The 20,466-nt window shown below is 36.2% G+C and overlaps 3 protein-coding genes and 1 long non-coding RNA gene across 9 annotated transcripts; 2 read left to right on the top strand and 2 right to left on the bottom strand.

Moving 5' to 3' along the window:
• Window positions 1–4,173: 4,173 nt before the first annotated feature.
• On the bottom strand, window positions 4,174–5,489 carry LOC109166696. Its single transcript, XR_002051708.1, has 2 exons — window positions 4,827–5,489; window positions 4,174–4,717 (listed from the first exon to the last, which is right to left on the bottom strand). It is a non-coding gene; the product is annotated as an uncharacterized LOC109166696 (long non-coding RNA).
• A 3,705-nt stretch (window positions 5,490–9,194) lies between these two features.
• LOC109166691 (glutathione S-transferase T1-like) lies at window positions 9,195–12,282 on the top strand. Of its 2 annotated transcripts, XM_019315582.1 has the most exons (7): window positions 9,198–9,426; window positions 9,604–9,677; window positions 10,450–10,510; window positions 10,965–11,018; window positions 11,103–11,182; window positions 11,663–11,868; window positions 11,976–12,282. In XM_019315582.1, the coding sequence occupies exons 1-7, from the start codon at window positions 9,362–9,364 to the stop codon at window positions 12,156–12,158; spliced, it is 723 nt and encodes a 240-aa protein (XP_019171127.1). In that variant the 5' UTR covers window positions 9,198–9,361; the 3' UTR covers window positions 12,159–12,282. The 2 variants fall into 2 exon arrangements, with proteins under 2 accessions (XP_019171128.1, XP_019171127.1); XM_019315583.1 differs by lacking the exon at window positions 10,965–11,018 and having other exon boundaries at window positions 9,195–9,426.
• On the bottom strand, window positions 12,038–15,734 carry LOC109166689 (uncharacterized CRM domain-containing protein At3g25440, chloroplastic). 5 transcript variants are annotated; one of them, XR_002051705.1, is made up of 5 exons: window positions 15,010–15,734; window positions 14,148–14,555; window positions 13,485–14,038; window positions 12,736–13,233; window positions 12,038–12,126 (listed from the first exon to the last, which is right to left on the bottom strand). XR_002051705.1 is itself a non-coding variant. In XM_019315579.1 (4 exons), exons 1-3 carry the CDS (start codon window positions 15,505–15,507, stop codon window positions 13,499–13,501), a joined length of 1,446 nt encoding a protein of 481 aa, XP_019171124.1. In that variant the 5' UTR covers window positions 15,508–15,734; the 3' UTR covers window positions 12,106–12,126; window positions 13,485–13,498. The 5 variants fall into 5 exon arrangements, 3 of the variants coding, with proteins under 3 accessions (XP_019171124.1, XP_019171123.1, XP_019171122.1); XR_002051706.1 differs by lacking the exon at window positions 12,038–12,126 and having other exon boundaries at window positions 12,500–12,823; window positions 12,921–13,233; XM_019315579.1 differs by lacking the exon at window positions 12,736–13,233 and having other exon boundaries at window positions 12,106–12,126.
• On the top strand, window positions 15,707–16,898 carry LOC109166649 (hydroxyphenylpyruvate reductase-like). Its single transcript, XM_019315540.1, has 3 exons — window positions 15,707–15,723; window positions 16,004–16,415; window positions 16,713–16,898. Exons 1-3 carry the CDS (start codon window positions 15,707–15,709, stop codon window positions 16,896–16,898), a joined length of 615 nt encoding a protein of 204 aa, XP_019171085.1.
• The last annotated feature ends 3,568 nt before the right edge of the window (window positions 16,899–20,466 follow it).

Below are 20,466 nucleotides of genomic sequence, written 5' to 3' on the forward strand. Positions count from 1 at the left end.
CTAATAATGTTATTTATCTTAGGTTGCTAAGTAAAGTCCGTATATGTAATTGCAAGTAAAAATAAGGTCTTATATATGTAATTATTAGCCTAAAATGTTTTGTTGGAGTTTAGAAGGTCGAAAAGCTCTCAATAGGTTGATAAGTACTAAAAATGGTTTAGTTTTCAAAAAAAAAAAAAAAAATGGTTTAGATCTAAAGTCCATTCTTTCATGGAGTAAGCTAGCTTTTATAGTTCTTTAAAGTCCCTTCTTATGCAGAGTAAGCTACCTTTTATAGTGCTAGACCATATACAAATGTTGTAATTTCTGCTGACGAGGGGCATACGTCGCTCATCCATAGGTCGGTCATAACACATGTTAGTGTTGAAGATCTCTCGGACGAGTGTGGCAATTGAAATGACATTTCAAGTGTGCTGCTTGTCCTTCTGAGTAAGTTTATTCCCTATCTCGAAAGTCAAAAACCACACTACTAGAGTAAAAATTTGACAAATACACTTCGTATATCTCATCATTTTTCATTTTTTAATTAAATTGTTATGGAAGGGTAAACATTTTTAACTACCAAACAATCTATAAAACTAAAATTACCTAACAACAATATGTGTGCACTTTGCGTGCAATAATAAAGAGTTTATATTCTCTTTATTGACAAAGTATATGCTCCCTTTGTCTCATTTTATCTGTCATATTTATTATTTATTGGTCAAATTAAATATTGTTTCTTTACTTTTTTTTATTAATTTTTTTTTTGTGTGTTTTATAGTACTTTTAATATAATTTCTAAATATATAAATTTTATATAATGATACTAAATTTAAAGTATGAAAAATTAAATTCAAAATAATTTAAATCAATCGTCGTTAACTGAACTAGACACATAATATAGGACGGAGTGAGTACTATTTAGGAGCAGTTTTTATATTGAATTTAAAAATATTGAATTTAAAAATATTAAAAATTAAAAACATTAAAAATTAAAAATATTAAAAAGATGCAATACATTGTAGATTTTAACAAAATAGAATGAATTTTCAGTATTCAGTACTATAAAAAATGTCAACATTATTTTATAAAATGTACAGTTATGTTGATAATTTTTTTTTTGTTCGGTGATTAGAGAAATCTATAGTTGCATTGGGTAAATTGTATTTTGTATAATAGTATGCAAATCACAGAGTAGATAAATGATAAATCACAATAAAAATGTGTTAGCAAAATATAAACTCGTAATATTTAAATATAGAAATTGTGCTTCACTTAGATCGTCTCCATCAATGGAGTTTGCTCAGTTTTTTAGGAGAACATAGCTTACGTGGATGAGAGAGATAGAGGGGAGAGAAGATTTTGGGTTTTGCTGAAGGAGCGGGTTTTTGTCAAGCATGTGCCCCCCCCCCCTCCCCCCCCCCCCCCCACCCCAAAAAAAAAAAAAAAAAAAAAAAAAAAAAAACACCACACTGTCTCGCGCCCAGTTGGGCGTGTAAATCTTTATTGGGGATGCTCTCACTCCATCACTTATTGGCGTGTAATTTTTTTATTTTTTTCTTCTCTCACATTTTCTCTTTTCTAATCATACCTGTAAAAACTTTTCAGAAACTACAACTGTTGAGAATACTCTTACTCCATTATTTATTGAGTTATTTCAACTAAGTTATTTATAATTTATAAAGGGAAAATGACACTTTTTCCTCCTAAGTTATATACTTATAGCACTTTTTCTCCCTGAATTATTTAAGTGGCTCTTTTCCCCCCTAAAATGTTAAATGGACATATTTACCCTTAAAATAAATATTTCATTTATTTTTCTTCTCCAACAAATTATTACTATAATTTGGTTCAAACCAAACAGATACTATAGCAACCAAACCAAAATATTCCAATTACAATTTAGAATAAAAAATGTGATATTTAGAGTTTATTAAAATCGCAAACCGGAATGGCCGGTTCATGTTCCGAACTGAAAAAATAAAATGCATTTATTGTTGAATTTAGACTATTTTAAAATAAAAAATAAAATAAAATTTTAAAATAAAGACGGTTCAAAATCGCGAACCGGATCCAGAACCGCCGGTTCACGGTTCATGATCCAGTTTTTTTGGTTCATAAATTTAATAAATTAAAATTCAAATATTGGGTTCTAGATCTGAATCATAACCGAAAAGTTTTAATTCGATTGCTATAGTGTCCGGTTTAGTTCGAACCGAACCGTGGTCATTGCTACATATACACAATAATTTGTTGGAGAAGTAAAATAAATAACATGCTTACTTTAAAGGTAAAAATGTTAATTTAATATATCAGGGAAAAAAACCACCACTTTTAAAATAATTGAGGAGACTAATGTACTTATATAAATAATTAAGAGGGAAAAAATGTTATAAGTATATAACTTAGGGGGAAAATGTTTCTTTTTTCATTTATAAATAAAATAGAGGAAAAAAAAATCTAGGAACTTATGAAACAGTTGTCGTTATGGGAGAGGTGTGGTCTATTTAGTGGTACATTGAAAGAGGTGCCACATGGGCCCACATGAACCAACCCCCATGGACCGACGCAATTTATTATGCTGCATCTTCAACTTCTCCAAACAATATTGCATCAATTTCCTCAAATAAAATTTCAAAAATGCGAATTCAATCCCTATCTTGAACTTATCCAACCAAAAGTATTTTAAGGAATCCAATATTATGGGATATTGTTCCGTTGTTCCATTGTTCGCAAAAGGTTGACACTCCGATCCTAAGGGTCCACCACGTCCCCAACTCGATAGAATATCTGGGATGCTGTAAATTATAGTAACTCAGCTAAATACAGAGACTAGATTTTTGCTTACTGCGTACAAATGTAAATTATAGTAACTCAGCTAAATACAGAGACTAGTTGTTTATGCGGACAATATTATGAGATTTATGCATATTGCTTGTGTGTATTAGTAGTGGTGTTTTTTATATTAAGTACAAGTATATATATGATATATGGATTGTATTGAATTTGTCAATACTTGTCCTCATAATATACACTCTATTAGATGTATTTGTGTGATTGTATCTAGTACCCAAAAAAAAAAAAAAAAAAAAACATTGGCTCTAATTGGCATTGATGGGGTATTGAGCTTTGGACTAGAGGATAATTGGGTCCAATTAAAGGGGTTAGGCATATGTGTACGAGTAGGGGCACATAGCACGGGTACACCTACACGAGGTCATGCACAGGGGTCTATGCAGGGCGAGCAGAGTGTGTACTATGCTCGGATAGCCATCATGCATTACATGCAAATGAAGGTGGTTGCATGACACATCCCATGCCACAAAGTTTTTGGTGGAGTAATTAACTGTCATCTTGTTGCAATTGTTGACATACTTGATACTATACATTTCAAATAACATATATAATTATATTTGATATAAAATACATTGATCAACATCTTAAAGATTTGTTCCAAATGAGTATTTTGCATACTTTTATGACTTTTATCAAATTTATTATGTAAAATTTTATGGTATATTAGGTATGGACATTATATTCATAGAATAATACTCCACCTTAGTTCATAACAAATACATTGTACTTGGTTGATGGTTGCGGGCTCTTGAGTGATTGTGTGGGGACCACATTTTATTGTAGATTATAAGGCATAATTATATGTTAAAATACTTAAAAAAACAAAGATTTTATCTGTTCCTCCTTCAAAAAAAAAAAAAAAAAACAATTTTGGCATTGTTTGGCAATTAGTTTAGTAGTTTATAAAAAAAATATTTGGTAAAATTAACAATTTATGAGTAGTGATTGATATGTGAAAAGATGTATAGGACATGCACATATTTTATAAAAATAAACCAATTAAATATGACATGAAGTCGAAAGAGACGGTAAGTTGAATTTGGAAAAACTATACTATTGGAGATGTTCTAATAGCTTTTGGTGTGAGTCATTACTTTTTTTTTTTTTTTTTTTTTTATAGTTCTATTTTTTTATTAATTTATTTAAGCAAATTACCTTGTGGTCGGATGACATCTCCATACTTTTTTCGAATCTCATTTTTGTTTAGGTTGACATAATTATTAAACAAATACTATGAATAGATTATGGTGTACTAAAAAAATATTTATTTAAATAAACTCGTCACCACATTTTTAAGTACATTTTAATCAATTAGTCTGTATTAAAAGTAACTGATTAATAACAAAAAGTAGCTAATTAATTGACTTAATTACATCAATATACAATTTAAAATAGGGTGAAGTGTCAAATAGCATCATGAACCAATAGCAAAATGTCATGCCGCACCCTAATCTTACATAAGTGATTATTTGGTTCACAAACCAAAAAAAATTGTTCGCCTAGCCTTTTTTACAGGTAGCCTTCAAGTTAAAGGTAATAACTTGATGATGTGGAAGTGATTAGGCAGACACTTGTTTTGTTTTGTAGATGTGGCAACCATTTAAGCAGTTTAATTGACTTTCTAGCCAATAGCCATTCATTCGACGACAGAAGAGGAAGGCCGGAGGAGAGGTCCAGCCGCGCCACTGCCCCATTCCGCTACCGCCGACGCTGGTCCGCTACCGCCGACGCTGGTCCGCCGCCACCGTCGAAAGTTGCCAGCTTGCACTGCTTCCGGCTGCTGCCGTCGACGAGGAGAGAGAGTAACCATGGAGTCGTTGCTGGTACCCTAAGTAATCGTTGCAAGAAAGCAGTAGAATTTGGGGGAAGCAATAGAAAACTGAAAAAGCCAGGCAATAGCTTATAAAAGCAGCCAACCAAATAAAACTAAAAAACAAACACAAAAATCTCATTTCATAAACAAAAATAACAAGGCCATTTAAGCTCACCAGCAAAAAGCAGCCCGATTCCGACTCGAAAAACTTAAAACCAAGCGGCAAATCACCGGGGAGATACACACGTGTATATATGAAGAACAAATGAGAAAGTGAGATGTTTGAAATAGCAGAGAGAGTCAAGCCAGGAAGTGTTTTATGGTTTTCGCACGGGAGAGAAAACACAGTTCCGAAAAATCCTTACTTACACAGTTCGTAGGATATGGCGAATAGGATCCAAGATCAAAGGTTTCTTGTGTGGCTGAATTGGTAGAGGAAGGAGATATTGTTGGGAGCTGACCAGTATAAAGGGATGTATAATCGAGAATTAAAGAATGAACTCACCCCGCAGCAATTCCGGAGGCGGTGGCCGGACAGTTTCTTCTCCGAGCAGCAACTTCGATTGATAGCAGCTTTCGTTCAGCGGCGACTACCGTAATAATCTGGACGACGTCGGCGTACCTGGTTTGGCGTCAGTAGCCTTCGTTTCAAATATCTGTTTGAGTGTCGAAGGGCAAGGAATCGAAGGCCGGCAATGGAAGAGAGGCCAGTGGAGGTTGGGGATAGTGTAGAGGCGGTGCCTGATGGTGCTGAGGCGGTGGTCAACGGCGAGGCGGAGGAGGGTGTCCGGAGCAGTCCGCGACGTAAGTCTAGCAGAGGGAAGACGGAGTAGTACTGTAGAAGAACAACTAGGCATTGAATTTTTTATTAATTAAAAAAATAACCCAAAACTTTCTAAAAACTTCAATTTGGAACAAATTAATAAAAACAAACTCCACGTCAGATAAATACCGGCGCCATGTCATTAGGGATACCGGGAAACCTACAAAAAGTTCTAGGCGGACAAATTTTTTTTTAGTTTGTGCGCAGAATAATCACTTATATAAGGTTATGGTGCGGCATGACATTTCACTATTGGTTCATGGTGCTATTTGACACTTCACCCTTTAAAATATATAGGTCAAAGTATTTATGAGGTCATTGTATTATAGTATTTTCTTCAATTTAGTCTTCTACTTTGATTTAGTTCAATTTAGTCTATGTACTTTTAAAAGTAATACTTGTTGGGTAATAAGGTTGAAAAATCCCAAAAATAATAATCCTACGAAAAGATTAATATTATATGGGAAAATAGAAAATCTGGGAAGGAAAAGGTGGAGTGTTTGGATATAGGTTAATTAGCACGAGTTCGAACACGAAGTTCTTTTCCTTAAAACCTTATTTGCTACATCTCACAAGTGCTATGAGCGTTGTAGCCTAGGTTTCCCAGGATAAAACGTGCTACGATTCGTTGTTTAAGCACCTAAACAAGGAACCCGGCAAACAAAGCAAAGCAGTGAACACAAGTTGGTAAAGAAGAGAGTAAAAGTAGAGTTTTGAGAAGCTGAAAGCTACTGGAATTCCTTTCGTTTTCTGTACTGTATAAAATGCTTCTACCATACCTCTCTTTATATAGGGCTGTTGGAAGGGATAACATTCAACATGGCCTTTAATTGGTATTAAACCAATTGTGTAACACCTGTAACGGTCACCCACTAAGTAGGATTAAACTCAGAATTTAAAATTGGAATTAAAACAGTATTAATTCCGTAACAGATGAGTTTAATCTGTACAACAGGCTGAACTTTCGGGTTTCAGACCGTTGGGGTGCAGGTTCACACGAGAGCACACGGACCAGTCAACACGAGAGTACATCTCTCGTGCGCGCTGTGGTGCAACCCGAGAGTGCACTACTCTCATGGTCACAGATGCACGAGAGTTGTGCTCTCGGTGCACCACAACCTCTCTTGCTCCTCTGTAGCACGAGAGTAGGTGCTCTCGGTTCAGTTCCGGCCGAACCAAGTGACTATACCAGTTGGAAAATGATACTGAAGTTTGGCATAACTTAGCCCGCAAGGCCAGCCAATTTCCGGACGACATTCGTGCCCGCAGGTGCCGGCGCACGCGAGCTCGGGCTCAAAGTTTGGCATAACTTAGCCCGCAAAGCCAGCCAATTTTCGGGCCCGCAGGTGCCGACGCACACGAGCTCGGGCTCGAAGTTCCGGGCCCGCAGGTGCCGACGCACACGAGCTCGGGCTCGAAGTTTGGCATAACTTAGCCCGCAAAGCGGGCCAATTTCCGGACGACATTCGTGCCCGCAGTTTGCGGCGCACGCGAACTCGGGCTTGAATCAAGCCTTTTCGATCTCCTCTAGTTAGATTTTGATTTGCACCACCCCCCCCCCCCCTCCCCCGCGCGCGAGAGAGCCTCTATGCTATACAATTTTACAAGCTTCAAAAGAACTCATGTATATAAGGGGGGCAAATCTTGTTTCCAAACCAATGTGGGACAAAGTCCTCTATTTTCCTTCATTTCCCAACTCAAATGGGTCTACTTTGAGAATCAATATCTCATTCACCCATTATCCGTTTTGAGCGTACAATATATCAATCTCTTCGTCTTACTACGAAGAATCCGAATCCACTTTGACCCGACCCAAATCGAAAGTGGACCCCACTGATAATTGTACCACAAAATAGCCACTTAATATGTCATTTTATGCCATTTAAGCTAATTTTTCCAACAATACTCCGTACAATTAATGACAATAGCTTATGTGACGTTGACATCATCTCTGTCACGCCATCATGCCTACTAGTATATTATTTTATAAATATTTAAAAATAATTAGTTTTACCACCAATATATTACATTAATATGTCTAATAAATAAACAAATAAATAAATAAATAAATAAATAAATAAATATATATATATATATATATATATATATATATATATATATATATATATATGAGTTAATTCCAGCAATGGTCCTCCGACTATTGCGATTTTCTAAAATTGGTCCTCGTCTTGTAATTTGGACGAAACAGACCATTCACTATTAGATTTGTTCCAGCATTAATTTTTTCGTTAAGCATCCGTTTGTTAGGTGTTAAGTAGAGGGGCATAAATGTAATTTTTTTTAAAAAAAATTATTATTAAAATTTATTAAAATTTATTTAAAAATATTAAAAATGTCAACTCAGCTACCACGTAAGTAGGTAACCGGCTAAAATTGATTGTAACCTGCTATCAGGTGAAATTGTATATATTTATTCAGTGGCCCAATTGCACTTTTTTTTTTTTTTTTCGTTCAGAGACCTAATTACATTTTCAGGTTACATTCAGTGTCTAATTTGAACCTTATTCCTTTAAAATATATAGGTTAAAGTATATATGAGTTCCTTATAAATACATATATATGTGCTCACATTAAGATTTGAGTGTTCAAATCTCAATGTAAGCATGTATATTTGAATTTATTTTAGACATAGTAATATAATATATTTTCATATTAATAGTAAAAATAATTAATCTTAAATATTTATAAAATAATAGATGAGTTGTCATGTAAATAATCTCACCCAAAATATTTAATCTGACATTAATCCTATATTCTTCTCTACTAGGGATGCTCTAAGTACGATGACGTGGTAGAGATGATGTTAGCGTCACACAAGGTTGAAAAAATCGCTAGGCGCATGGGGACTGCCTAGGGCGCTTAGAGCGCCTAGGCGGACGCCTAAAGCGATTAATCGGCGCCTAAAGCGCCTAGGTGGCCGACCGCCTAGCGCCTAGGCCCGATTTTTGCAACACTGGCGTCACATCAACTATTGTTTTTTTTTCTTTCTTTTTTTTTTTTTGTTGAATGCATCAGCTATTGTTCTTAATTGTTTCACTTTTTAAAATATATGATTAAATAAAATAAAATAGAGATAAAATGACTAAATTAAACAAAAAACTATACTTTTTTTTTTTTGGTGTAAAACCACAAAGTGTTTCGGGCCTTTCTCCGTTCGTCTTATGATCGGGTGAGGGAATCATCATTTGTGGGTCAAACTCGGATCAGTGCTTATATCGTGCACCCCGTCCTACCCAAAATGACGTCGTTTTGGTGCATTGTCAAAAAAAATCTTCTGTTTCGAATACACATAAATTCATAACAGAATACACAGAAACTCATAACTGAATACACATAATCTAACATGATACATAATACACAGAAATTCTTAAATGAATACACATAAACTCATAACACTATACACATAAACTTTTAACTGAATATACATAATGAAATTTGGTCTGTTTAGACAAACAGAGTGATGTCAGCAATTGAAACGCACACATTTTATACCTGGACGCACATTGCTATATGCAGCACAATATAAATTGTCAAGTCAAATTATCTCGAAATTCTTCCCACAGAAAGCTCATTTGCCAACAAAACTCTATACTACAAGATGTTAATACTTACTTTGACCAAAATATACATATATCAAACTTTCTTACACGTTAGATTCAACAAACAAAAGGTTGTTAAAATAGCGTCCTTCTACAAAAAATTGCAATTTTTTTTTTTAATAACCAATTTCATATTGAATTCGCCGTCTTTATCCATCTTCTCGACTTTCTAGTTTCTACCTGGCCAGCAAAACGCAAGTTTAAAGCTCCGGATCCACGACTCAGTGATCGCCATCAGCGAGAAATCGAGAGAGGAAAACAGCAGAAATGACGTTGAAACTGTACGTAGATCGTATGTCCCAGCCTTCTCGAGCTGTTCTTATTTTCTGCAAGTAAGATTCTTGTTTCTATTCATGACAACTCAGCAATTTTGTCCCTTCAAAACATTTAATTTCCACTATTTTCTTATACAGTACAAATTTTTGTTTGAATTAGTGAATACCCACTTTTTTTTTTTGTCATTTAATTCGTGTTAAAATTAATGTTTCTTGAATTTTTATTTGGTGAAGGGTGAATGGGATAGATTTTGAGGAGGTCATAATACAGCTTGATAAAGGCAAGCATCGGTCTCCTGAATTCCAAGGTTTGTGTGTTTCTGAGGTTGTTTTCTTCACTCAAAACTGTAAAATAGTTTTTGGTTGGGAGGAAGGAATTAGGAATTTAGGGAGAAAAAAATTGTAATTCGATGGGATAAGAACAAGGTTTGAATTAAGTAGGAATTCAAATTATTGGTATGGAGGAATAGAATTATTGGGAATGCGGAGGGAAGGAATGATATAAAGATTAAAATGATCAAGTGTAATAATGTAATAATAGTAAATTGAGGGTAAAAAAGTCATTTTTCTTATCTCTTTCCCTTCCATGCGACGTTGAATTGGGATTTATAGGGAAATTTATGAATTCCAATTCAACAAAAGGTGGAAATTGCAATTCCCTCCAACCAAACAATGTAATTTAACAGGCTAAAGAATTGCATTGTAAAAGAATTACTATTACGGTATACCAAACACCTCCTAAAGTTTAGAATTTTCATGATTGCAAAGCAACCCAGCTAACTTGGTAATCATAAGGTTCAAAGTTTAACTCTAGAAGTGATTTATTGATCTTATTGATTTGAGCTGATAAACTGTTGGTAACCTAGACTCGGTTTACCTTTTCAAGAATCCAAGTTGGTCAAACAGTTGGCTTAGTAATTACAAAGTTTCAAATTAGACTTTTTGTGGGAACTGTCTATTGGCTTTATTGGTTTGAGCTAATCAACTATGGATAGCCTAGGTTGGTTTAGCTCTTTGTGGTCCTTTGCAGGTTAGGGTTTCTTTAGATAATTTATGTTTTCTTTGGCATTTTCATTGCAGAAATTAACCCCATGAAACAAGTGCCTGCAATAGAGGATGGAAGATTCAAACTGTTTGAGAGGTACTAGTATTTTCTTGATTTCTTAGTAGAAACAATCTTTATTGTTTCATTTCATATTCTTCACTGTTGGGAGCTTGGCTATGGAAGTATAGAGTCAAAATGGACATATTTGGCCTCTGCAATCTGCATTGTGGGTGTGTGATTCTCTGTCCAGGTTTAACTGCAATTCTACTGAGGGGGCAATGGTAGATTTACCTCTTATGATTATTTACCATATAATAGTTACAGTTCCTTGGTTGACCATGGTTATGAGGGTATAGTCTTAGAGATATATTGCACTCCCATTGTATTGTTCATAGGTTCCATAACTCACCCTACACCGGATCTTATATAAAAGTTTAAAACTTCCAAAAACAGTATTTGAAAAAAGAAGAGAAATAAAAAAATGTTAGGTTTTAGTTTTATGACCGAGTTTCAATAACACGCTTACTAACCACTGTTGTGTGCTTTTCAGTCATGCAATTCTCAAATATCTCGCTTGTGCATTTCCTGGCGTCGCAGATCATTGGTGAGTTTGGCTGCTGATGACGCTTTTGCTAGCTTAGCTGTGCTGCCTGATTTCTACCTGCCTAATGCATTGTCATCTTTGAAGGTACCCTGCTGATCTATACAAAAGAGCAAAGATAGACTCGGTGTTAGACTGGCACCATGCTAATTTACGCCGTGGTGCAGGTGATTTACCCTTTTTTTTAAAAAAATTTTTAATAATAAAGATTGCTTTGTCTGTCTGCTCATGACTATGATTAAAATAATTACTCTTAAAAACCGATGCTAAAAGAAATATAGAGTATCAAATTGGTGTCGTTTTCATCATCCCAAAAATAGAAGCATGTGTACATGAATTACTTCTTCATAGGCTTATGGGCTATGGCAGGTGTGAGTAAATGTTAGTATAAATACTAGGCTGCATTGTCATGGTGAACAAAATGCAGCTGGCAAGTGTGTTATAAAGTATAGGCTTCACCTATCTAGTTTTCCGTTCTTCGTTTTCAAATCGGAGATGTACAAATAAACATGTTCTCTGTTTTCATTTCTCCAGTTACTAAACGCACCCTATATCTGTCTTTATCACAAATGAGATGGTGGTAAACTACTAACATAAGTCGGTTGAATTTGCAATTGCAACAAATTTTTTTATTTTTTTTTTTTCAGTTGGGTATGCTTTAAATACTACACTTGCACCTGCACTCGGCTTGCCATTGAACCCACAAGCAGCAGCCGAAGCTGAGAAAGTCCTGTTGGCATCCCTTGATAAGATCGAGTCCTTTTGGCTCCAGGGAAATGGACGTTTTCTGCTGGGAAGTACCCAACCTTCGATTGCAGACCTTAGCTTAGTTTGTGAATTAATGCAACTCGAGGTAGGGGAATATTGCTTTTGTCGTTTTTGTGGGGAAGTGGTTTGTAGGATTGTGTGGCTTTCTTTGCTGAGATAATGCGGCTTTAATGAGAGGTTTTGGCGATTCAGGTTGTGGAAGAGAAGGATCGGGGAAGAATACTAAGCCCGTACAAGAGAGTTTTGAGTTGGATTGATGATACGAAGAAGGCGACGACTCCACATTTTGATGAAATACACACTGTTCTCTTTAACGTCAAAGCCAGGCTGCAGAAACATAGATCTGCAAAAGCAAACTTGCACTCAAAGATGTAAGACATTGTGGTTAAGTGATACTGACCTAAAGTAATGTTCTTGTAAGTTTGGTCCTCAATCTCTCAAATGTACCAAATTAGATCCCTCAAAAGTCAAAAAGTAAAATGCCTTTTTGTTGCTTGAAGCGATGAAGAAATTTATTAATTATCGAAATGGTCTCTTGATTATAACAAAATTACTTATTTGGTCCTTTTGACTATTTTTTTTGACAAAGTCCTTCAAATGTACCATTTTCTCTAAAAAAGTTAATTACTGAAATGATCTCTTGATTATAGTAAAATCATCAATTTGGTCTTAAGTTAACAGATATCATCTAACGGCAAAACAAATGGAAGAGCAAATTGGTTAAAATTTTTAAAGTTGAGAGACTTAATTAGTCAAAAAAATAGTAAAAAACTAAATTGGTAAATTCGTTATAGTCAATGAACCATTTCGGTAATTAATGTTTTATTAATCTATGAGAAGTGTTGGGCACAACCTGGCCAAAGAATGGAAAAAGATACTCAAAGAACCAAGCCCTAAAGAGAAAAATCTGAGATTAGCATAAATCTAGTGAAAGAAGTCCATTCAATCACACCAGATCACCTTGCACCTTGGAGAACTGGCATCCATCTGCTACACCAAACAACATTCTTCTGCAACAGCAAACTGCACTGCCACATCTCCTAATTACCAAATATCATCATCAGACACATACACATGTACAACCGTCAAATAAGTTTCCGTACCATACTTCTTTACTTTTAGTGAAGAGGATTGAACCCGACGAGCTACTTCTGGTGCTGCTTGCTTCATAGGGTTGGTAATACACTCTGTTCAACCCATGAACTGAAGTGCTAGAGATATTAACACTAGGGAGAAGCCCTGCTTTCCGATTTCATTAAGTGACATCAATAGTTCAGTATATCCCCATTTTAACACAAGGATTCTACTAATGTTTCATTCGCTTGTTCTCTTAACGCCCCTTCTCCAATAGTTTCACAACCATATATTAATTTATCAGGATCCATACCCTTAGCCATCATTTCATTTCATCACACGGTGAGGTGAAATCATCATTGATCTTTCCAGTAATCTGCCACAACCATTTAGAAGTGATGTAAAGGAGACATTTAAGCTTGCTCTGGTAGCATCCTCCATATATACTAATGATGAACTGATCTGGATTGACCATCTTTCCCAATGACACTCCAACAAATTCATCCTAGCATCCCCAACCCAATCCATAACTAATTTTACTTTTGCGATTAGGCAAAATATGTTCAAAATAATCCGGACCATAAAGCTTTTCGTGTTTCAAATTTTCAAAGGAATGAGTTAGCTTACCAATAAATAGGCTTTCATCTTCTATTTTTCTTCAAAAGTGATGCGGCTTGCAGGATCATCCGATCAACTTCATCTAGATCTGGTGACTTCGCATCTCTACCTTGCAATTTCTCTTTCCTTGAATTAGCAGATATTTGACGCAAATGTTCCTCAAAATCATCTGTTTCCCCATTGCTATGAACTGGGAACTTTTCAAATGCATTCAAATATAGAGGTTTCTCATTCCTCTCCTCATTCTCTTCCTCAGACTCTGTCTCAAAAATATCTGAAAGATCTTCAGAATCTTCACCTATATCAGATTCCATCATTGGATCATTTTCATCATCATGTTCACCATTTTGTGGCATTACTTCATTCAGTTTTTTGGTTGCCTCAGTTTTCAATTGCAAATGGTGGTCAGAACCATAATCCTCAGAGCCAATTAATTGGTTTTCTTCGGAGAGAATAGCTTTATTTTCTGCTTGTGCTCGAAGCAACTCAAGATCCTGCTCAAGTCTAGGTATATATCTCCTAAGAGCTCTCAAGGCATCCCTGTATTTGGATTTATTCAGAGCCTGTAGTCAAAGAAATACGAAGGGACCCTCATTGGTTATAGCTTCCAAAGTAACCTTATGAGTAAACCAGATAAAATACATTATGAGAAGTAATTAAGGAATAAAGAACCTTATTCCTGGAAAGAGTGCTTCTGGGGGACATTATCTCGGTTGGTGGTTGAGCATAATTCTTTCCCCTATACATAATAATGGTGTTATCATCCTGAATATCAAGAATGATGCCACCACTCAACCGTGCAAGTTCTGCGGCAATTTCCTTAACCTCTTCTGGAGAGAATGTCTTCACAACTACTTTAAGTGTTTGGTGCCTCTTCCAATGCAGGTGCATATTAAGTATCACACCCTGGTATATCCCACGTCTTCCAACAGGCACATAATTCTTGCACTTCTGCCCCATCTTCAAAAAGTAGAAGTGTTCTTCGGGTGTCAATATCTCTGGATCATGGGTAGCTTCTGATGTCTCCTTAGGTTCAATCTTCTCTAAAGCTTCAAGAAGCGTTTCTTCTTTTTTGCGAGCCTATGGCAAAGATGAAATTAGCAGCCAATAAGCTTTAAAGTTACATATTAAACACAGAATTAATGCACTCCTAGCCTCCTAATTTACCTTCCTCAGGGTAAATTAAAATCAATTAGTATTCACAAGCTTCAAATTATACCATGGAGTGATATCTTTCTGAGAAGTGAGAATCAAACAACTCCATAGCATAAAAAACCAGAATCAAAAGCTCTATGTAACCCAAAATCACACCAATCATTCAACTTCAATTCAAGATCAGTAACATATAAATAATTGTTCCATCACTGCTAAAACATTAACGGAACGCATAAATTAAGTAGAGCTGACAGCATTATTATGTAAAAACTTCCTAAGACAAACAATATTTCCATCTATAGAGAAAATAGTTCCTAATTCAAGTTTTTCTAGTACCAATTTCTGTTTCACTTCATGAATCATTGAACCAGGTGTTTACCTTTCTCAACTTGTAAACCAATTTCTCCTCAGCAGTCATCCTCTGGAACTCTTTCTTCTTCTTCCACCTGAAGAACTTCAACCATCTCACCACTGCCCTTTTACCCTTCAGTTTCTTCCTCTTCACTTTAGCTTCCTTAGCCTGGCCAGAACCATCAGAAACAGCAATGCTTCCACCACCACCTCCTGATTCGAGAGCTCCGTGAGCTGTGCATAGAAACCGACTGAAATGTATCCGCCCGATATTGAGATTCTGGAATCCGTATTTTGGCCTGATTACAGTTCCTCTCCCGAAATCCTTGTATATCAGACCTCTTTTGGGGCAGAGTGCAGCGACATTGCATTGTTCTCGTGAACCATACGAGGATGACAATCGCACCGAATCAGATTCGAATACGGAGCTCAACAGACCGGATTGGAGATTGCTCGGAAACTTTTTCCGATTGAAAGAAGAAAATGGTGAAGTGCGGAAAACCCTTCTGGAGAGTGTCGACGCCATTGAAAGTGGGAGAGTATTGCAGGGATAAGGATAGAGGAGTAGAGGACTCACCGGCTAACTGAGCCAAGTGCGAAGAAAAATACAATCGTCGCTGAAAAATCGATGTTGTCGCCGGTTGCCCGTCGCTCGTCGCCGATGGTTTCTTAAGAATAAGCCGCCGCTGATTGTCGTCGGACTCGCCAGTCGCCGCGGACAAACAATGCGCCGCTGCCTGTTGTATACTTAGTTTTTTTTTAGTTAATTCCAGCAATGGTCCTCCGACTATTGCAATTTTCCGAAATTGGTCCCCGACTTTTAATTTGAACGAAAAAGATACTTGACTTTTGAAGTTGTTCCAGCAATAGTCCTTTCATTATCCATCCGTCCCTTCACTGTTAGTTTAGGGGCCAAAATAGTCTTTTCATCTGCTTGCTCTCTTTTCCCTCATTTTCGATTTGACGCAGAGAAGCAATAGGAAGAACTAAATACAATTGAAGTCCTCTCCGAATCTGGGAAGAAAAATTGAGAGTATTGGAGTGCTGATGGCGATTCCGATGAACCCGTACTTGGAACAGGAACTCGACAAGCGGTTCAAGCTCTTCCGATTCTGGAACTTCCCGCCGAAGAAGGAATTCCTGAGGGAGAACGCCAACGCGATCCACGCCGTCGCCGGAAACGCCTCCGCCGGGGCTGACGCGCTCCCCAAGCTGGAGATAGTCTCCAATTTCAGCGTCAGCTTGGATAAGATCGACTTGGCCAAGTGCAGGGAGAAGGGAATTCGGGTTACCAATACCCCCGACGTGTTGACGGAGGACGTCGCCGACTTGGCAATCAGGTTGATGCTGGTTGTGCTCCGAAAGATTTGCGAGTGTGATCGATTTGTGAGGACATGGTTGTGGAAGACGGGTGACTTCAAGTTGACTACCAAGGTTCAATCGCTTCTTTTTATGTCATTTTCTATAGACAAAGTACAAAGATCGAATTTTTAGCTACAGAGAACAAAACTGTGCTGGTTAAAATAGTTTAATTTTGGTCCTCTCTGCTTTGTTTTCCCCCTATATGCCTTCTAAGTGCTTGGTGAAATACTCTGAAATAATCTACATTCAGGACTAGAATTTTACGAAAGAATGTTAGAAGTTTGTTTAAAAGTATAGAGCTTGTATTCATTTAAGGATGGATAGTTTGATACTCATTCTAACCTTATTTGTTGCCACCATACTTTGCAGTTTAGTGACAAAACTGTTGGAATTATAGGGCTTCGAAGAATTAGTTTAGCAGTTGCCAAAAGAGCAGAGGCTTTTGATTGCTCAATCTGCTACCATGCCAGATCAGAGAAACAATGGAGTTCTTCCTATTGCTTCGCTGCGTCACATATACGGACGAAAATGAGGGAGAAGAGAGCAAGTAGATGAAAACACTATTTTGGCCCCTAAACTAACGGTTAAGAGACGGATGGATAACAGAAGGACTATTGCTGGAACAAATTCGAAAGTCAAGTGTCTTTTTCGTCCAAATTAAAAATTGAGGACTAATTTTGAAAAATCGCAATAGTCGGAGGACCGTTGCTGAAATTAACTTGTTTTTTTTTTTTCTTTTTTTTTTCTTTTTAATCAAGAGGAGGGGGTGACCCCGTTAGTTTTTTTTTTTTTTTGTATACTTAGTTTTGCTGGTTTATTTTATTTTATTTTTATTTTTCCAATTAGTAATTAGGGAACTATGGTATTTAGTCATTTAGGGATTTTAAGATATTTATCTTTAAAAAAAAAGGATTTTAGATATTTAAATATGGTTTACTTCGCCAATTATCATATAACGTGATGACATATTAGTTTGATTCTAGTAATTTTTAGACTAACGTTATAAAATTAGCACAAGTTTAATTTTGAATGATTTTTAGGCCTTATATTTAAAATATTTTTGGTTTAAATAAAATAAATATAATTTTACTTTTAAGTTAGTATATTTAAAATTTTTAAATTTTATATCCGAACCAAATTTATATTCGTATATAGGGCTTGTTTGGTTAACAGTTGATTCACTCATTTTTAGTGAATTTGACCATCTTTAGCAGCGGTTTGACCTAATCAAACCGCTAAAGAAGCTGTTTGGTAATCAACGGTTTAGAGCAACGAATTTGGCTCCAAACTGATTATGCAGCATTTCTAAAATTATTTGATTAACACCCTTAATCCTTTTTTTTTTTTTAATTGTTGCTAATTAAAAGGGAAGCCTTAATGTATGTTTAACAGATACTACAATATAATAGAGTCAGTAGCATTCAAAAAAAAAAAAAAAAAAAAAAAAAAAAAAGGAAACCTCACCTGAGGCTTATCTTCTCTTGCTCATCCGATGTGGGAATCGGATATGCAAGGATTAATAAGGGGGCGTTAGCTCCCCTTTTAATGAGAGAGCTCAACAAAGATAAAAAAAAAAAAAACTAAATTCAATATATGATCTTCAACATCAATCATAAAAGATCGCAAATCATAAACGAGCAATACAAGATTCAATTCAAATTAGTAATTAGTGATTCAAGACAAATAATAAATGACTAATTGCTTATTGTATGAGTTAATACCCGATTTGGTCCGGCGACTATGAGGATTTCACCGAGTTAGTCCTCGACTTTCAATTTTACACAATAAAGTTCCTTATTTTATAATCTTTACACAATTTAGCCCTATGTTGAATCATTTGTTAGTTGGCTGTCAAAAGTGATGGTAAAATTGTAATCTCATAATAAGTTTCTTCCTCACTTATCATCTCCTCAGCTCATCTCTTGTTGGTGGAGAAAAGAAATACTGGTGACTTACCAATAGATTTAGGCTTCTTGAATTTTTCATTAATGTAGCCTAAGATTGTCCCAACACACTCTAATAATCATCATGTCGTTTTCCCCAACTTATCCATCCCTCTCACCGTCTCAACTCTTTGTTATCTCCATATTCCTTTGCTCAATCTCTTTTTTCTTCTATGCAATCGCATACCTCCGAGCGGCTCGACTCCAATGATGACATTCCTCCTCCATCTCTGAATCTCTTATCTTCTCCTTTTAGCTACTTAGATTCTTTCTACCTTAGTTCATGATCCACATACACCCAATACCCACCCAATAACTCGTCTGTTTCGATCCAAGTCCTATCCCTTGGCCGGATTTAATCGATATCATTCTGTGCTCCGTTCTTGTGACGACGACAACGATGATGAACAAGACAGTGTAAAACTAATGCCACAAAGCACATTGCTGATCAAGATACGCAAAGCACGATACTTGTGGTGCTAATGGAGGCACTAAGAAAATCGGTAGTGACTTGCAGCGTGGAGAGGGATGACGTTACGGCGGCTAACACGGACATTGGCTGGCCCATTGACGTCTCCCAGGGCACATTCGATTGCTTCAATGGCTTTCTTGGATCGCACGATGAAGTCTAGCTAGACGTCCCACACAAAGTCCCCAGCGCCAGGTTTCATTTTTCCTCCGATCCCTTTCCTCCCTCCCTCATAATTAATTTCTTAATTAGTCCTTATTCACCTGTAACTTACCACTAATGAATTTTCCAGATCTGGCAATTTCTCTTTTTGTTAAAGATTACATTTTTATAGTTATTTCAACCTAAATCAAGATATAGGAGCACGGTCTAAAGTTCCAATACCTCAGCTACCTTCTCGCTTTACCTAGCTAGATTCCTCACCGCTGCCGTCTCATCAGCGTACATCGACAGCGCTGCTACTTGCAAATTTTGTTCCTCAGCAACACCCCGGTCAAAACTGTCGGAAGATGATTACATTGATTTAAGTCCTCCACCGCAGAGGCAGTTGCCGCGACTCGGCTGTACAAACATAAACTACTTAAAAGAATAACTATTTAAAATATTTTGTAAATATAATAATAGTTTTTCTCCCACAAAATCCAATGCCTAGAGGACCAAATTAACGTTGCACATCCGGAAATTTGTTAGATGACTCAACATTTGAGCTACATCTGTTTTACAAATTGGAGATGCAAGAAATTGAACCCCTCCATGCTTCTCAAATCAAATGCAAAGCAAGCGCTTTACCATTTGAGCTACATCCCCTACTAATGCTTTTGTAGTCAAAATACAATTTATATATAATACATGAAGAAGTATTTTAAAAAATGGCAAAACACTCTTATCAAAGCCAAGTTTCGATCCTGGGACCTGTGGGTTATGGGCCCACCACACTTCCGTTGCGCTACTCTGATTTTGTTTTAGTGTAAAATGAATGCAGATATATCATGTACTTTAATTTTTTCTCAACTAGGGTTTCCCTGAGTTTTTTTAGTGAGGTTTTAAAACAATGCAACGTCATGATGTACAGATGTAGTAATGTTTAGGGGGGGGGGGGGGGTGTTGTAAATAAACATATGTGAACATTACGTACTAGAGGAATTATTGTCTCTCTCTCTCTCTCTTTACTCTATTACATTCTTGAGATGTAAGCGATACAACTATTTACGGGAGAATATGTCACATTTTACAACACTTCACATATATAAAAAAATATAAGAAAATTTTACAATCCGAATTGAAACAGCAAAAATATGAACTATAGATCGAAAAGAATAACAATAATTTTGTAAATATAATAATAGTTTTCCTCCCGCAAAGTCCAATGCGTAGAAGACCAAATTATAATAGTCAACTGACAGAATACTTAACAGATGATTAAATTGAGAAAAAATTTGTAAAGTTAGGGACTTAATTGTGTAAATTGGAAGTCGAGGACCAACTCGGTGAAATCCTCATAGTCGAGAGACCAATTCGGGTACTCCTTATTGTATTGCTCAAATAGTAATTACTCAAATCGTGTTTGTGATTCAACGGGCAATAAAACTAATTGGAAGATGACCAATATAGGATCTTCAACACAAAGCATGAATGAGCTTTGCATGAGGAGAACGAAAACGTAAAACAGAATGTGTTCGTGAAGTTTGCACTAGTCCAAAATTGTGCATTA

The sequence above is a fragment of the Ipomoea nil genome, unplaced genomic scaffold (assembly GCF_001879475.1).
Source record: "Ipomoea nil cultivar Tokyo-kokei standard unplaced genomic scaffold, Asagao_1.1 scaffold3104, whole genome shotgun sequence".
In the NCBI taxonomy this organism is placed as follows: Eukaryota; Viridiplantae; Streptophyta; class Magnoliopsida; order Solanales; family Convolvulaceae; genus Ipomoea; species Ipomoea nil.